The sequence below is a fragment of the Neofelis nebulosa genome, chromosome 12, assembly GCF_028018385.1.
Source record: "Neofelis nebulosa isolate mNeoNeb1 chromosome 12, mNeoNeb1.pri, whole genome shotgun sequence".
In the NCBI taxonomy this organism is placed as follows: domain Eukaryota; kingdom Metazoa; phylum Chordata; class Mammalia; order Carnivora; family Felidae; genus Neofelis; species Neofelis nebulosa.
The window spans coordinates 75,545,013-75,560,749 of record NC_080793.1 but is presented as its reverse complement, the minus strand read 5'-3'; the positions used below and the strand labels follow the sequence as shown (position 1 = coordinate 75,560,749).

General features: G+C 47.8%; 1 protein-coding gene across 1 annotated transcript in view; it reads left to right on the top strand.

Annotated features, from left to right (window-relative positions):
* LOC131492035 (phosphoserine aminotransferase) overlaps window positions 1–15,737 on the top strand; it is a 33,097-nt gene that overhangs the window by 5,501 nt on the left and 11,859 nt on the right. The window contains exons 3-7 of the mRNA XM_058695642.1: window positions 890–959; window positions 3,470–3,675; window positions 4,487–4,659; window positions 6,850–7,019; window positions 14,448–14,576. Of these exons, the coding sequence (XP_058551625.1) occupies window positions 890–959; window positions 3,470–3,675; window positions 4,487–4,659; window positions 6,850–7,019; window positions 14,448–14,576 (748 nt within the window). The remainder of the gene's footprint in view (window positions 1–889; window positions 960–3,469; window positions 3,676–4,486; window positions 4,660–6,849; window positions 7,020–14,447; window positions 14,577–15,737) is intronic.

Here is a 15,737-nt window from a genome sequence, read left to right as displayed (position 1 = left end):
CTGATTAAAATGCATCAAGCCTCGAATTTTTTCCCCTCGGTCTTCCTTTAGGCCTTTGTAGATCTATTTTTAAGTTTTAGTAATTTTGGTCGCATGATTGATGGAAGCAGTTTTGAAATTAGTACCCATGCTGGTGAGGGGTTCTTGCCTCTCCGCTTACCCTTTCATGGTTGGTTTTTGCTGTTGATAGCATCGGAGATCCCATGCCTCACCATGCTCTGAACCTTTATAGTATTGCCTCACATTCATTGTACAGCCTGGGCTATACTTACAAATGAACTCAGTAAATGTTTAAAGGTCTACAAGCCTTTGCTCAAGATCTTGCGCGTTAATAATTTCATTAAGTTTCCCTTACATTATTGAGGAAGAGAACCTTGGAATTTAAAAATTTCCTCTTGAAAATTTAATGTCCTTTTTCTTGTTAGGTAATTCCAAAGGCCACATAGTATTAAGAGATCATAGGGTTAACTGCATGCTTGTTGCTATTAAATTTTGTTCCTGTGGGTTTGGGACGAATACTTGGGTTTCTGTGAAATGAGAGCCGCAGTGCGGAAATTTGTGCTGCTGTTCTCGGGGGTAGCCTTTGTGCATGGGTTCGTGTTTGTGAGAAATCACAGGGACGGAAGGATGAATTAGTAAATGGCTCATTCAATGAGTATGTGACTTGAAAAATCATTCTGCTGTGGCTGTAAGGCTCAAATGTTTGCAATTGGAAAATCAGTTTGGATTTTTCCCCTAAACTAAGTGAGCCTTGGCCCACAATTTGCAAAATCACTGCAATTTCCTGTTATTATTTTATTTGCAAATTGTGCACTTGCTTCTAAAGTTTCTTCTTTTCATTTGGTTTTGAACTGGAACTGCGTTTTCTTGTTTTTCTTTCCTTCCACAGAAATGAGCCACAGGTCATCAGATTTTGCCAAGATTATTAACAACACAGAGAATCTTGTGCGGGAATTGTTGTAAGTTCAAAATTTTAAAGACCAAATTCGTTACTTTTGTTTGATAATCCACATACCTGGGTGTCTGTTATAGTATTTACTCTGCTGTGTGTTAAGAATATTTCATAATTAAAAATAATCTTTTAAAGATTCTCCCAAAGTCACTAAATTAGTACATCATGCTTTTTTTTGTTTGTTTGCTGTCCTGTGTTTGTGTGTTTTTATTTTATGTGGTGTTTCCAAAGATTTGGAATCATTATATCTAAGAAAGATTTTTCAGGCTTAATAGGAATTTAGATAACAAAGAAATGGTCATCTTGGTTAGTTTACTGGCTCTTAAAAATGTGGGTCTCAGACCACCTGTCAGAATCACCTGGCTGCGGGGAGGTATTAAAAAATTTAAGTGCAGGGCCCCCTCTCTAGCCCAGCTGAATCAGAATCTCTGTAGAAACTTCATCTTTTGCAAACTTTTTGGGTAATTTTAAGAGTTCTTCACTCCAGGAACTTCTCGGGTGGTCCCTCTTAGCTTATCTGTACCATTCTCCTTACCCAGAGGAAACCTTACTTGTAAATAGATTGCTGTTTAAATGAGAGATATATTATCTACACATATTCACATAAATGTTATGAATATGGTAATCTTGGGTGGGGGGGGAATCCACATTTTCGTTCTGCTCATAGAACTGGTGCATGTTCATGGTAGAAAGTTTAGGGGAAAACCTGAATATCACAAATTAAACTAGAATTTAAACTACTGGATAGTTAAACTATGGATAGAATTAAACTATCCATAACCCTATCAGTCAGAGGTAATTATTATTAATATTTTAGGGTTCATGTTTGCATTATTTCATTAACAAGATTGGAATTATATGGACTACTTCCTTTTAAATTGCCTTGATGAAACGCTTCAAGATGGGGCAGGCTTGGGGACACTTTTGTGAGGAGCCCCTAGAAGCCCAGTGCAATGTGAGTGGTCAGAACCAGTAATCGTTCGCGTGACTTCACTCACCGGGTCTGCCTGCTGGGTCCCGTGTCCTGTCCACAGCATAATCCTGTGCTTCATGGAACCTTGGCCCCAGAAGATGTGGGCTGTGAGCCTCCTGGGACTGGACTCTCAGTTCAGTTTATGGGCCTGTCCTTTATTCTCCTAACCAAGTGCCTACCTTGTACCCCTGTCTGCTCTGTCTCTATCTGCTGTCCTTCCATCCAGGTGTTGGCCTTCTTATCTGTCTGGCATCTGAATAACATAGACCTGGAACCCTCTCAGCTGCTGAGAACCTCATGTTTAGAACCTCTCAATGAGACCTGGCAGTAGGCACTGGATGATCACAGGCAGACATAGTTCAGGACCAGATATTTGCACAGCACCCATTCCCCAGGACCCTCTCGGGTTGCCCTGCCCTTTGGTTCTTACCTTGGTGCTGGGCCTGTCTGTAGCCATCTGCCTTCCATATACCTGTTTCCAAGCTCTGACCTTACTCAAAGGTTTGGGTCCAGTTTCCATGGCCTAGTCCCTCTGGAGCTGGCCTTCTCTTAGTGCCTAGAGCCATTCCAACCATCATCTTCATTTTCTATGCTGGAGTCCAGAAATTTCCCTGTTAGTCTTTTTTTTTTTAATGTTTATTTATTTTTGAGTGAGAGACAGAGTGTGAGCTGGGCTGAGGAAGGGGCAGAGAGAGAGGGGAAAACACAGAACTCAGAGTGGGCTCCAGGCTCTCCACGGTCAGTACAGAGCCCAACGCAGGGCTTGAACTCACAAACTTTGAGATCATGCCCTGAGCTGAAGTTGCACGCTTAACCAAATGAGCCACCCAGGTGCCCCCCTGTTAGTCTTGATGTATGTCCGTATGTGATTACATGCTTAGGCCTAAAACGTTATCTACGATCCTTATCACCGTCCGCTTGGTTTGTAGCGAGGACCAGCACATATCTATTTTTAGGACTTCTGGTTGTAAGTGACAGATGCCCAGCTCTTAGCTTAAGTGAAAGAGGGGGTGTGTTACCGTGTGTAACTGTAAAGTGAAGGAGTGATTTAGGTGATGTTCAGGAAGGTCTTTATCTTCATCTTTTGGCTCTGCTTTTTTAGGTGTTGGCTTCACCAGGTGGCCACCAGGGGTTGTAGGATTAGCCGGTTTATCCTTTCCCTCAGTAGAAAGCGTTCCCCTTTTCCTGAAGTTTGAGCAAAGGTCTCAGAACCAAACCCCACTGGCCAGCTCGGGTCATGTGCCCTTCTGCTGGAGCGAGGGTTGGCCTCCCTTGAACCACGTAGTCTGAGAGTAGTAGCAAGATGACCAGCAGGGTGTTACTGACTTCCCTCCAAATATTCCCCATAGGCTTCCACACAGAGTCCGATAATGGTTGTCCAAGGAGGGAATAGATAAGTGACTGGATTGGGGAAGGCAAAGCCGCAGGAGGATTTTACCATATTTCTTGTAGTATATCCACCCAGGGTAAAGTGCTGGTAGAGAGCATCACTCATTCTTGCGCCCTTTGTGTCTCTGTTTACCGTCACATGTGCTTCTGCCCAGAGCCGTTCCAGACAACTACAAGGTGATTTTTGTGCAAGGAGGTGGGTCTGGCCAGTTCAGTGCTGTCCCCTTAAACCTGATTGGCCTGAAAGCAGGAAGGTGTGCCGACTATGTGGTGACAGGATCTTGGTCAGCTAAGGCCGCCGAAGAAGCCAAGAAGTTTGGGACCGTGAATATTGTCCACCCCAAACTTGGGAGTTACACGAGTAAGTGCTGGGATCTGAGTTCAACAGTGATAATGAGATGCTGACAAATGCTGATGGGTGGGTAGTCCCTCCTTAGATATCAGGTTACCCCCGCCAAGGGCAACCAGCAGTTTTTAATTCCTTCTTCTGGTCAATAGTTGGTTTGGTACCATTCAGACTGGATGGTTGACTTGTTAAGATTGTTCACTGGCTGCTACAGAAAGAGTATTCATAGGTTCTCTCACCTGAAAACCTAGAGACTGATTGGCTTCAGGAATGGCTTGATCAAGGGCCCCAACAAGTGCCCGCAGGTCCTGGTGTCTCCCCTCGTCTCTGTGGTGGCTCCACAGTCGGAAAAGCTGTACTCCCTTTTAGAAGATGCTCCCGACCTTCTGTTCTCCCAAGTTTCAGTGCCTTTGCTCAAGCATTTCCAGTTAGAGTCTGACATCTCCTGTGTTCCATTCCCAATCAGTCATGTGACTGCAAGTGGAATTGGCCACACTGGAGCTACGTGGGCTGAGCTGGGGAGGCTGGGGCCCCAAGAAGAAACTCAGTGGACATAGGATAGATGGATGCTGGGTAATGAGAAAAAACTCGACAAATACCCACCACACCATTCTTGAAGATGAGTTACCCCCAATAACTGTCAAAGGGGTGGGATTCATAATCTTTTTAGGTTGTTGATGGGGATTATAATGCAAGATGGATAGGGTGGTTTCACTTGGGAGGGCTTTGGGATGAGCCTTTCGCTGCTAGGGGAAGTGTGTCAGTCCCATCTACACAAGGAAGGCAGAATGAAAGTCCAGAGTCTCCACCTTTTCTTCTGTGGTAGAAATTCCAGATCCAAGTACCTGGAAGCTGAGCCCCGATGCCTCCTATGTATATTACTGTGCCAACGAGACTGTGCACGGAGTGGAGTTTGACTTTATCCCAGACGTCGAGGGAGCAGTGCTGGTTTGTGACATGTCCTCAAACTTCCTATCCAAGCCAGTGGATGTTTCCAAGGTAGAGTGTGAAAGGGCCTGGAGGGGGCACCCCAGTGTCTCGGATTCCGTGAGAGCATTTTAACATACGTACCAGGACACGGAAAGGCCCAGAGCATCTTGGGCCAGCAGAGACCTCGAAGCCAGGGCAGCTCACAGCGATGGGCCGACAGTTGCTTATTTCCTGTGGGTTGTCAGAATGCTTACATCTTGATGTTACCCCGTGTTAATGATTGCTTCACAGGGTCACACTGGAGTCCTTGGGGAGTTTATCTGCCTTCGAGGGTCCCTCTTAGAAGTGTTTGGGCCAACACAGTGGGAGTAGCTTGCTGTCTTCCAGGGAAAATGCAGATTATCCAAGCTCAGGGGATGTGTGAAGGAGCTGCACCTGGCCGTGAGCCCATCTCAACTCCCAGAGCATCAACAGGGCATATAGCCTTTCCTAGTGGCACACCAGGGTGGATGGGGGAGCACAGCACTCAGCTGAATGCAACCAGGGGGTGCAAAAAGTAAAGCATTTACTTTTTTTTATTTTTGAGAGAAAGAGAGAGATAGAGCGCTAACCAGGGAGGTGCAGAGAGAGAGATACATACAGAATCCGAACCAGGCTCACTAGGCTCTGAACTGTCAGTACAGAGCTCAGCGCGGATCTTGAACTCAAAAACCACGAGATCATGACCTGAGCTGAAGTCAGATGCTCAATTGACTGAGCCACCTAGGCGCCCTGAATTTCCTTTTTTTTTTTTTTTTTAAATGCTTATTTTATTTTTGAGAGGGAGAGAGACAGAACGTGAACGGGAGAGGGCAGAGAGAGAGACGGAGACACAGAATCTGAAGCAGGCTCCAGGCTTTGAGCCGTTAGCACAGAGCCCAATGGGGGGCTCGAACCCACGAACCATGAAATCATGACCTGAGCCAAAGTTGGAAGCTCAGCCGACTGAGCCACCCGGGCGCCCCCTTTAAAGCATTTAAAAACAAACTCACTAAATGGTAGCCTGCCTTTAAAAAAAAAAATTATGGTAAAATATACATAACATAAAATTTACCACCTTAACCATTTCTGAGTGTATAGTTCAGGAGCATTAAGTACATTCACACTGTTGTGCAAACAGCATCACCATCTGTCTCTAGAACTTTTTATCTTCCCAAGCCAAAACTCTGCTCAGTCGTCCCCCAGGCCCTGGTAGCCACCACCCTCTGTGAATTGGACTCTTCCGGGTCCTTCATAGAAGGGGATTCAGGCAATATTTGTCATTTTGTGTCAAGTTCATTTCACTTAAAATGTCCTCGGGGGTCATGCACGCGGTAGCAGGGGTCGCACCTTCATTCCTTTTTAAGGCTGAATAATCTTCCGTTGTGCGGTTATACCACATTCTGTGAATAATCCACTTTTTATGACCAGTTGCCGCGCATTGGCAATTCTAAACAGTGTCACCTATAAAGTACTCCCTATCAGGCCCGGCTGTCTTCCCTCCTTATCCTTGGGATGCCGTTTGATATTTATAAAGCATTCAAAGCGTTCATGGGAGGATGTGGGAGAGGGTTCTGGATCTTACATGACAAAATTTTCTGAAGTTCCTTTAAACATCTGTTGCCTAAACTTTCTTCTCTTTCAGGCAGCTTGTCTATTATTTCTCAACATCTTCCGATTGTCCTTTTATACAAACACGAATGCATTCAAAACTGTGTTTCTTTTGGTTACCAAGAACAGTTAGCCCCATTTTTTTATACTTTTTAAAGAAAGGTTTATTTATTTATTTATTTGAGAGAGACAGAGGCAGTGTGAGTGGGGAAGGAAAGGGAGAGACTCCTAAGCGAGAGCCTGACGGGGAGGTTGAACTCATGGGACTGTGAGATCATGTCCTGAGCTGAAACCAAGAGTTGGGACACTCAACCGACTGAGCCACCCAGGCCCATTTTAAATATTGGTTTGGGTGTAGAAAGGACGTATATACAGTGATAGGAATATGTATAAGGTCTTTGTAGTGATTGGTTCGGGCTGGCCCCTTGCTGGTGAGTGGGACCAGGGACATGTATAACCTGCAGGCCTCTGAACTCTCCCAGGCAGAGATGCCTTTAGAGAATAGAATGCACTTTGAGCAAGATGAGGATAGAATCACTTCCTCATACTTTAGAAAGACATTGGGAAATTTGAATACAGTTATGAAAAATGACCAAGTGTATCTAAAACACCATGCCTTCTCTTTTTCAGTTTGGTGTCATTTTTGCGGGTGCCCAGAAGAACGTAGGCTCTGCCGGGGTCACGGTGGTGATCGTCCGTGATGACCTGCTGGGGTTCGCCCTCAGGGAGTGCCCGTCAGTCCTGGACTACAAAGTGCAGGCTGGAAACGGCTCCCTGTACAACACACCTCCGTGCTTCAGGTTAGCTCCGGGGCATGGCTCGGGGGCCTCGGGGACTGACGGAGGAGGTCTCACTCTTTCCCATCAAAGCGGAGGGAGGTAGCTTTCTGAAGTAAGTAGAGCATGTTTTCATTAGCCAGTGTCCTAACGGCTCAGACATCCTAACAGGATTCTTTGCCCAGCTCACCTGTCTCTGTTATCCCCTGTGCACTGTTAGATCAGTTTTCCTTGCCCTTTTTAGGTCTTGATAGCCTTAGGAGTTTACCATTAACCCAAAAGCTCTCTGCAAATGAGTGGCAGGTGTGCATCTCAAACATGAAGCTTTGGAAGCTTCCACGAAACTTTGGAAAAGGACTTTCAAAGGCCAGACCTCCCCGGCTTTCTTTTCTTTCCCTGCTGGGCCTGCACAAAGCTGGCCACCAGGCAGCGAACATACTGGCTTGGGCTTTTCACCCAGTCTGTGCTTGTCCGGTACGCCTGGCTTCCTATTAGCCAAGTGAGAAAAGTGTATTAAAGCACATTCAGGGACAGCGAGGCTCCCCTGCCCCATGGTCTTTTAACGCCAAGCCTCAGATATTTTGTGAAAATCTTGTGACACTTAGGATTTAACAGTTGCCTGGGAGATTTTTACTACTTACTAGCTGTGTGATCTTGGGCAAGTCACTTAACCTGTCTGTGTAGCAGGTTCCTCCAGGAGTAATAATAGTACCCTGCTGATAGTGCTGTGAGGATTGATTGATTGATTGATTGATTTACTTACATCTAAAACGCATTTGGCGGTTGGCACATGGTAATTTATAAATGTTAGCTGTATTATTACTGTTTCCCTTGTTGCTAGTTCCCAGAGCTTTAGCAGGGGAGGGAAAAGCCAGAATTTATGGATTACCTTTCAGGCCATGTATGATATAGAATGGTGATACTTTATTTGTATGACCCTTTTAGTGCTCCCGAGCACCCGAGGAGGTAAATACTCTTTTTATTCCCATTTTGCAAGTAAAGAAGCAAAGGCCATACTTGTAGGTCGTGGCACAGCTGGGATTGGAACCTGGACAGCCTGGTTCCAGAGCTTGGGTGGGTTCACCCTGTACCTTAAGTGTTCTCCACAGGTGAAATTACCAGTGTGTGTTTCTTTGTGTCTGAAGGATTCGTCTTAGGAGATCACTGTTGGAGTCCAGCTCTTCCGCTCATGGAATTTTCTGGGGGGAAAGTGCTTTCAGAAGAGCATGTGGAAAGGCAGGCTCAGGCTGGCGCAGAGAGTATTTCCCTCTGAGTTGGGACTTTGTCTGAGTTCTTCCTGATAGAGGCTGCTTCTAGAAAATCTTCTACATAATTGGCTCTAGGAAGGAAAAGTGTTTTTTTCTCAAAGTTAGAATTCTTTTTTTTTTTTAATTTAAAATTTTTTAACACTTATTCCTTTTTGAGAGACAGGGAGACATAGCATGAGCGGGGGAAGGGCAGAGAGAGAAGGAGACACAGAATCCAAAGCAGGCTTCAGGCTCTGAGCTGTCAGCGCAGAGGCCGATTGCGGGTCTGGAACCCAGGAACCATGAGATCATGACTTGAGCTGAAGTCAGATGCTCAACCAACTGAGCCATCCAGGTGCCCCAGAATTCTTTTTTTTTTTAGGTTAATTTATTTATTTTGAGAGAGAGAGAGAGAGAGAATGAGCAGGGGGAGAGGCAGAGAGCGGGGGTGGGGGCAGAGGAGCCAAAGCAGGCTCTGTGTTGACAGCAAACAGCCGGATGCGGGGCTGGAACTCACGAACTGTGAGATTGTGACCTGAGCCAAAGTCAGATGCTTAACCGACTGAGCCACCCAGGTGCCCCTCAAAGTTAAAATTCTGATGGAAATTTCCACTGGATTTCTGCACCGCTGACGGGGGCACAGCAGCTAATTTGTGTCTCCTGTTTTCCTTGGGGAATGGGGTGTTCTAGTGGTTACTGTCCTGGTCACTTCTAAACTCCACTCTGTTTCACCCTGGTTGAAAATGTTTCTGAAATGCCTGTTAAGGGTGGGGACAGTGGGGCTGAACCTCTTGTCAATCGGTCCTATTTCTGGGGTTCCAGGCAGTTCCAGGCGCCAGTGATCACTGGCCAAGTTGGAAACAAGTTGGAAGTGCCGAGTGGTGAGGATGCAGGTGCAGGGGGGCCTGGGGAAGGGGCTTAGGTGCCAGGCTGCACGGTGACAGGTGGTGTTTGTCCTCCCTGTTATAGAAGGTGGGGCCAAGGCCTGGCTCACCATCAGGTGGGTCTTTCAGGGTGAGACAGAGACCACCGTGGGCTCCAGGAGGAGGTGGGGGGAACACTGTCCTGAAATGTGGTCTGAAAGCTGGCAAGTTCAGATCACAGCACAGCCTGGAGGGGCGGGGGGGGGGGGGGAGGGCACACTCTCTGGCACCTTCTCTGGTAACTGTTACCGGAAGCAAATTCTAAAACATACAATGAATATGTTAAAATGCTGTTTGTTTGTTAATATTAGGGTGAAAAGTCAGTGGGAACAGTGAGAAAGCAGGTCAGTCTGTCTAATAAATATGACAAAATGATAGGAGACAACAGTGTGTGGAGTCAGACCCAGAGACACAGAGAGGGACTCTTCAGTGACTCTCATGTAGGGTCCCTCCCCTACCAGCTCCTGTGCAGGCCTCAGCCTGGGCCTTGACCAGTCAGCTCAGCTGGTCACCTCAGCTGGTCACCTGGAGGAGGGTTACATTGGGTGGAGGAGGGCCGTCACTGCCTCCCCAGAGCTTTCCTGCCTCAGGAGAGGAGGCTGAACCAGAAACAAGGGCAGAAAAGGGGCAAAACTTTTCCCCCCGGGCAGATCAGAACAGTGCTGAGACCATCGAGGGGCAGAATCATTAATATTCGATTAGAATAGTGTAAACGTAGCAGAGAAAGACCAGTTTCAAATGTGTTCTGACCAAGACCCCCTGGAAGTTGCCGTCCTTTCTCTTACCCCGAAAGAAGAGAACAGGAGAGAAATAAAAGTCCGTTCAATTGACCAATTACCGTAAATCTATGGCTTGGAAAACCAACTTAGTCCATTTGTTGGTACTTAAGCCTTCAAGGTTAGAAAATTTTAGCTTGCGCAGTGAGAACAAACCCCAAGTTAGAGATAAGATTTGTGCCAGATGCCCTCCCCGATCCTTGAATGTGAGCCGATAATACAGGCAGAAGACTCCTGAGCTTTGAATCACACAGAAGTCCTTGAAAAGGCTCCAAGTTGTTTGAAAAGAAGACTTTTTTTTTTTTTTTCCTTTTAAAATCAGAGCTGAATGACCATTGGCTCTGGGCATTTTGTGTGAACTGGGCTGGGTAATGCTTCACATAGTTGCCTGTAGCCCTGAGCTGTGAATTAGGGTGGAATAAAGGATCGCGTGGGCCTTCTGTTTTAACCCTTTAGTACATCACGCTAAGCCCAATGAATGCACAGGCAAGAAGGTACACACACTTCCCTCTGTACCCACAAATAGTTCTCTGACCCTGTAAGTATATATTTGTTTTTTCTCTGTAGTACGAGATAAAGTAACTAATAAGAAAATAACCCCGTTAATCAAGGCCGCCTCTCTTACCAGAGTAGGAGTGAGGGCCTGCTCAGGGCCTTAGCCTTGCTCCTCATGAGCCCTAGAAGCAGATGAGTTTCTGCAGTTAGAATCTTCAGAACAAACAGCCAGGGAGAGTTTTTCTGAGGATTTCTGGTGTGCTTTTCTAAGCCTTAGTGCACAGAGAGTATTTGTATTGCTTTAAAAAGTTAACATGTATTCTTTTTTTTTAATAATTTTATTTTTTTTTTAGTTAATTTATTTTCAGGTCGGGTAAAGGGCGTCGGGGGCGGGGGGTGGCAGGCAAAGAGAGAGAGGAAGGGAGAGACGGAGAGAATCCCAAGCAGGCTCCATGCTGTAAGTGCAGAGCCCAGTGCGAAGCTTGAACCCACAAACTGAGATCATGACCTGAGCTGAAATCAAGAGTTGGCCACTTGACCAACTGAGCCGCCTAATGTGTTCCTAGCAAAGATTTCTGAAGTGAGCAGAACCGGCCGGGGTAACCACTATTCACTGCTCGTTGTGGGTCCCGACAGACCCTTAACTGGGCGTATGCAGATATACAGAGCTGTATTTAGTTATGTGAGTGGGACTTTACCCTGTAGACTATTCTGTAAATTTCTTTTTTCTACCCCACAATCTGCCGCGAACACTATGCTATGCGATATAAGCTCAAATACCTGCCTTCCCCACCCCCCCCCCCCCCGCTTTGAATTGCTGTATGGTGTTCCAGTGGTATTCCACAGAATGGATCTACTGTGATTTATTTAGTAACTTAATAGACAAGCTTCGATGGTAAACCTATGCTGTGTGATTTAGGTGGCATTTTAGAAGTGAAGGCATGAATCAGGCATGTTAAATTGGTTAATGGGGAGAATTGAGACCGAACATTTAGGGTCCCTATAGTTTGAAGAGTTTGGATTGTGTGGGGCTAGAAGCTTGAGTTGATAATGAATCGGAAGCCACAGGGAGAACCCGCTTCCTTCCGAGCGGTCTGCCTCATGCTGAGGCTTCATAGGCGAGGCTCCAGGTGCCGGCTCTGGGACAGCATGGAAGACGGGAGGGCTTTCTGCCGAGCGCCTGCTCAGATCCCATTAAGATTAGCACTGAGTCTGAGCATGACAGCTACGGAGAGGGCAGTGTGTTGGTGCGGAGAACTGGCTGGGACTGTGGACCTTGCTGCAGCCTTGGATTTGAGTAGCGAGAAAGCAGCTAGGGAACGCTAGGATAACAAAGCTATAGGTGAAAGCGAAATGCGGCCTTGGAAGGGTACGGTCAGTGAATAGGCACCAGTGGCTTTGCCTGGGTCATGGGGCGGGGTGTGCTTCTGTGGTTCATGGGAGAGTGAGTTTGGGGTTAGAAGGGAGTTCTAGAGCGGGTCACCGAACAGAGGAGTGGGTGGGCAGTGTCATATCTGTGTTTTTTTTTAATGTTTATATTATTATTTTTGAGAGGGAGAGAGCCGGGGCAGTGGGGGGGGGGGGGGGGTGGGGAGGCAGAGAGAGAAAGGGGCAGAGGATCCGAAGCGGGCTTCGTGCTATCAGCAGTGAGCCCGATGTGGGGCTCGAACTCACAAACCATGAGACCATGACCTGAGCCGAAGTCGGCCGCTCAACTGGCTGAGCCACCCAGGCTCCCCCCCCTTTTTTTTTTCGGAGAGAGAGAGAGGCGGGCACCGTCCTATCTGGAACACACACACATCCACACAGGTGTGCTGTGAAGCTGCTCTAGCAGCCGCACGGGCAGCTGTGTCTGAGCTTTGGTGCCAGCCTGGCTGCCCCACTAGCCGGTGAGGTAGTGGCTGAGGGTCCTGGAGCCCCTACGAAACCAGATGCCTTGGTTACTGCGAAAAAAGCCCAGGCTTTGGAGTCCGACCAGGCGGGGTTGCCATCCTGGCTCTATCAGCCACTACATGGGTGACATTAGCCAAATTAAATTCCCCAAACGTCAGTTTCCTCATCTGTGAAATGGGATGATGGTAGCTCTGACCTCAGGATTATTGTGATCAAGAAAAGAAGGAACAACTAGCAGGCTGCCTGGCCCCATACTAGATGTTGGAATACACTCCTCTGCCTTTCTTCTTTCCACTTTGTCCCTCTGCTTTCTCAGTCGTTATCCACAGAGCTGCAGCTGAGGCTCTAAATTACTCAGGGGCTGTTCTCCACTCTATTCTCTCTTCCCTTTTTGCCACTAGCTACTGTTTCTCACTCCTCAAGCTGGGGAAGCTTCTGGAGAGGCTATTACACGTCTGTGGGTGCAGGCTGCTGTCTGCCCACTGCCTACTGAGCAGCCCAGCATTGGCTTCTGCTAACTTCTGGGGATGGAAACACCGGGGTCCTCTACCTACCAGGTTGACACAGTGAATGAGCCACTTGGTGCCTTGGGCTTCCTCTGGGACAAGCTTCTGGCCATTAGAGTGCTTTCCAGATCCAGTGATCTCCTTCTTCAACCTGTCACGGTGGTAACAGACCCGTGGTGTTAATGAACGAGGCAGCTCTTGTCCAGGGGTTAGCACCCCAGATCTTTGCTGGGCATTGACTCCTGGCCACTTGGTTTGCACAGATCCCTGGTGGGGACCTCTTTTCCACTCCTGGAGAGTGCACAGCCGAGAGCTGATCTGCATATTCCCAGCTCAAGTGGATGGTATCTCTTCCCTTGGAGACCTGTGCTCCTGCCCCCACAAACTTTCAGTGAGGGGCACACGGAGCTGTTTGCTCCTTTAAGAGATGGGCTTTCAGGGCCTGGGTGGCTCAGGCACAGAGCCTGCTTGAGATTCTCTCTCTCTCTCTCTCTCTCTCTCTCTCTCTCTCTCTCTCTTTCTCTCTCTCTGCACCTCCTCTGGTGCACACACACGCTCTCTCTCTCAAAATAAATAAACTTAAAAAAAAGAGAGAGATGGGCTTTCAGAAGGCCACTGGGAAACCATCCACTGCTCTTCAACATGTGTGTTCAGTGCAGTTATGAGCACTTCGTAATGAAGATGCTGTTGACTACACTTGTGTCACCTACCTGCCACGTGCCAGACCCTGCACTAAGCACTTCACCCGATCTGTCTCCTAAGGTCCCCTCGAGCCCCGATGTCTCACAGGTGGCCGAGCTGACATTTTGGCTCAGAGAGGAACACTGCCAAGCTCCAGGAGGGGCTGGGGTGCAGTGGCTCCTCCTGGAACCAGGGACACAAATCCCACCCCACGTGCTCTCCGTTTCTGATCCTTGCTTCTTTCTGCTGGAAAGCAGATGAGTCTCTGTCACATGTTCTTACTCAAGTCTCACACTTTGACCAGCGCTAGGTCTGCCTCTTTGTCCTCACTCCCAGGTCAGAGAATCCCAGGGAGGGCTCTGATCGGCCCCGTTAGGTCCCCTGCCCAGCTCTGAGACCAGAGGACAAGGGACCCTGCTGGGTCTGCCCGTCGGGTGGGCGTGGGGTTAGGAAGATTGGGACAGCTGAAATGCCAGGTGGCCAGCATAGGGTGGTAGGTGTCCGTCTTTCCAGATGGGAAAGCCGGGGTTTGGATTTCCAAGGTGACTAATCCTGGGTAGTCTTAGTGGCAGCAGTGGGACCAGAGTCAAGACTGACTTGGAGCCCCTGCTCCTAGTGCCATACCACACTTCTCCCTCCAGGTGGGGGCCCTGGGCCCCCTGTGAGGGCTCTGCTGTAGAGAAGGTGAACACTGTGCTTCAGGTGTTCCACAACCATAGAGTCCAGATCGTGGGCCCAGAGAAATACAAAATAAAGGAGTGAATGGTACAAACTATGGGAAGTATGGGCTCTGTGAGTGTAGGAAGTGAAGGGTTAACTGGGTGGGGGTGGGGAGGATGCTTGCTGCAAAACAACAGTCGGCTTGAATGTCTTTCCACCTTTGCCAAGCTGAACTAGATGGATTTTCTTTTTTTTTTAATCTTTACTTCAGCATCTATGTCATGGGCTTGGTCCTGGAGTGGATCAAGAACAACGGCGGTGCAGCAGCCATGGAGAACCTCAGCTCCGTCAAATCGCAGATGATTTATGACATCATTGATAATTCGCAAGGATTCTACGTGTAAGTTGATGGACTTTCTCTCACATCTTGCCTCTTGTGAATTTATTTTCTTTAATTAATTAATTAAAAGGTTTCATTTATTTTTGAGAGCACGCAAGCGGGGGAGGGGCAGAGAGAGAGGGGAACAGAGGATCCAGAGTGGGCTCTGTGCTGATGACAGTGAGCCTGATGTGGAGCTCAAACTCATGGAGTCGTGAGACTGTGACCTGAGCTGGAGTCGGACACCAAACTGACTGAGCCACCCGGGTGCTCCTTGCCTCTTGTGAATTTTCACGCGTGTATATGACGTGTGCCTTTGAGAAATGGACACGTTTCCCTTTCTTGATGTTGAAGTGCCAGTGAGCTGGGTGGTCATGGGCCCCAGCGGTTGGAGGCAGGTGGGTTCTCCCCTTGTACGGCCCCACCTGCGGAATCGCCGGCCTAGGGACCTGTTTCCTGGGGGGTGGTGATGTTTCTCACACCAAAGATCTCTCCTGGGGAAGAGTCTCAGTTCTTCCTGGGGCAGACCCCTTCTCCCTCTGTCTGCATCCTTGGTACATCCCTCGGGAAAAATCACGCAGATTTGCTGGAAGCGCTCCCCTTTATGTACGGACTTCACTGGAGGCTCTTGGTATAAACACCTACTCCTGATCCCCTCAGCCAGGTCGCCTACCTTTTTAGAAGTTCACTGCTTCCGTTATTACAGGACAAATATTCCCATCCCAGGCCTGCAGTCTGTGAATGAGGAGACTTCTAGTTAAACATTTTTGTGACTGGGGAGCCTGGGTGGCTTAGTCGGTTGAGCACCGACTTCAGCTCAGGTCATGATCTCATGGTTTGTGGGTTCGAGCCCCGCGTCGGGCTCTGTGCTGACAGCTCAGAGCCTGGAGCCTGCTTCAGATTCTGTCTCCCTCTTTCTCTGCCCCTCCCTCACTTGCACTCTGTCTCTCTCTCTCTCTCAAAAAAAAAAACCAAAACAAAACAAACAACAAATTTAAAAAACCAAAAAAACATTTTGGTGACCAGAAGATTCATGAATGTGTGTTGACTACTGGACCCGCTCCTGTGAGGGACAGAGAAAACGTATGGGCCTTGTATTCGTCTCCTAGAAGTGCTGGAACAAAGATTCACTAACTCGATGGCTTCATGCAACAGAAATCCATTCTCCATGTTCTGGAGGCC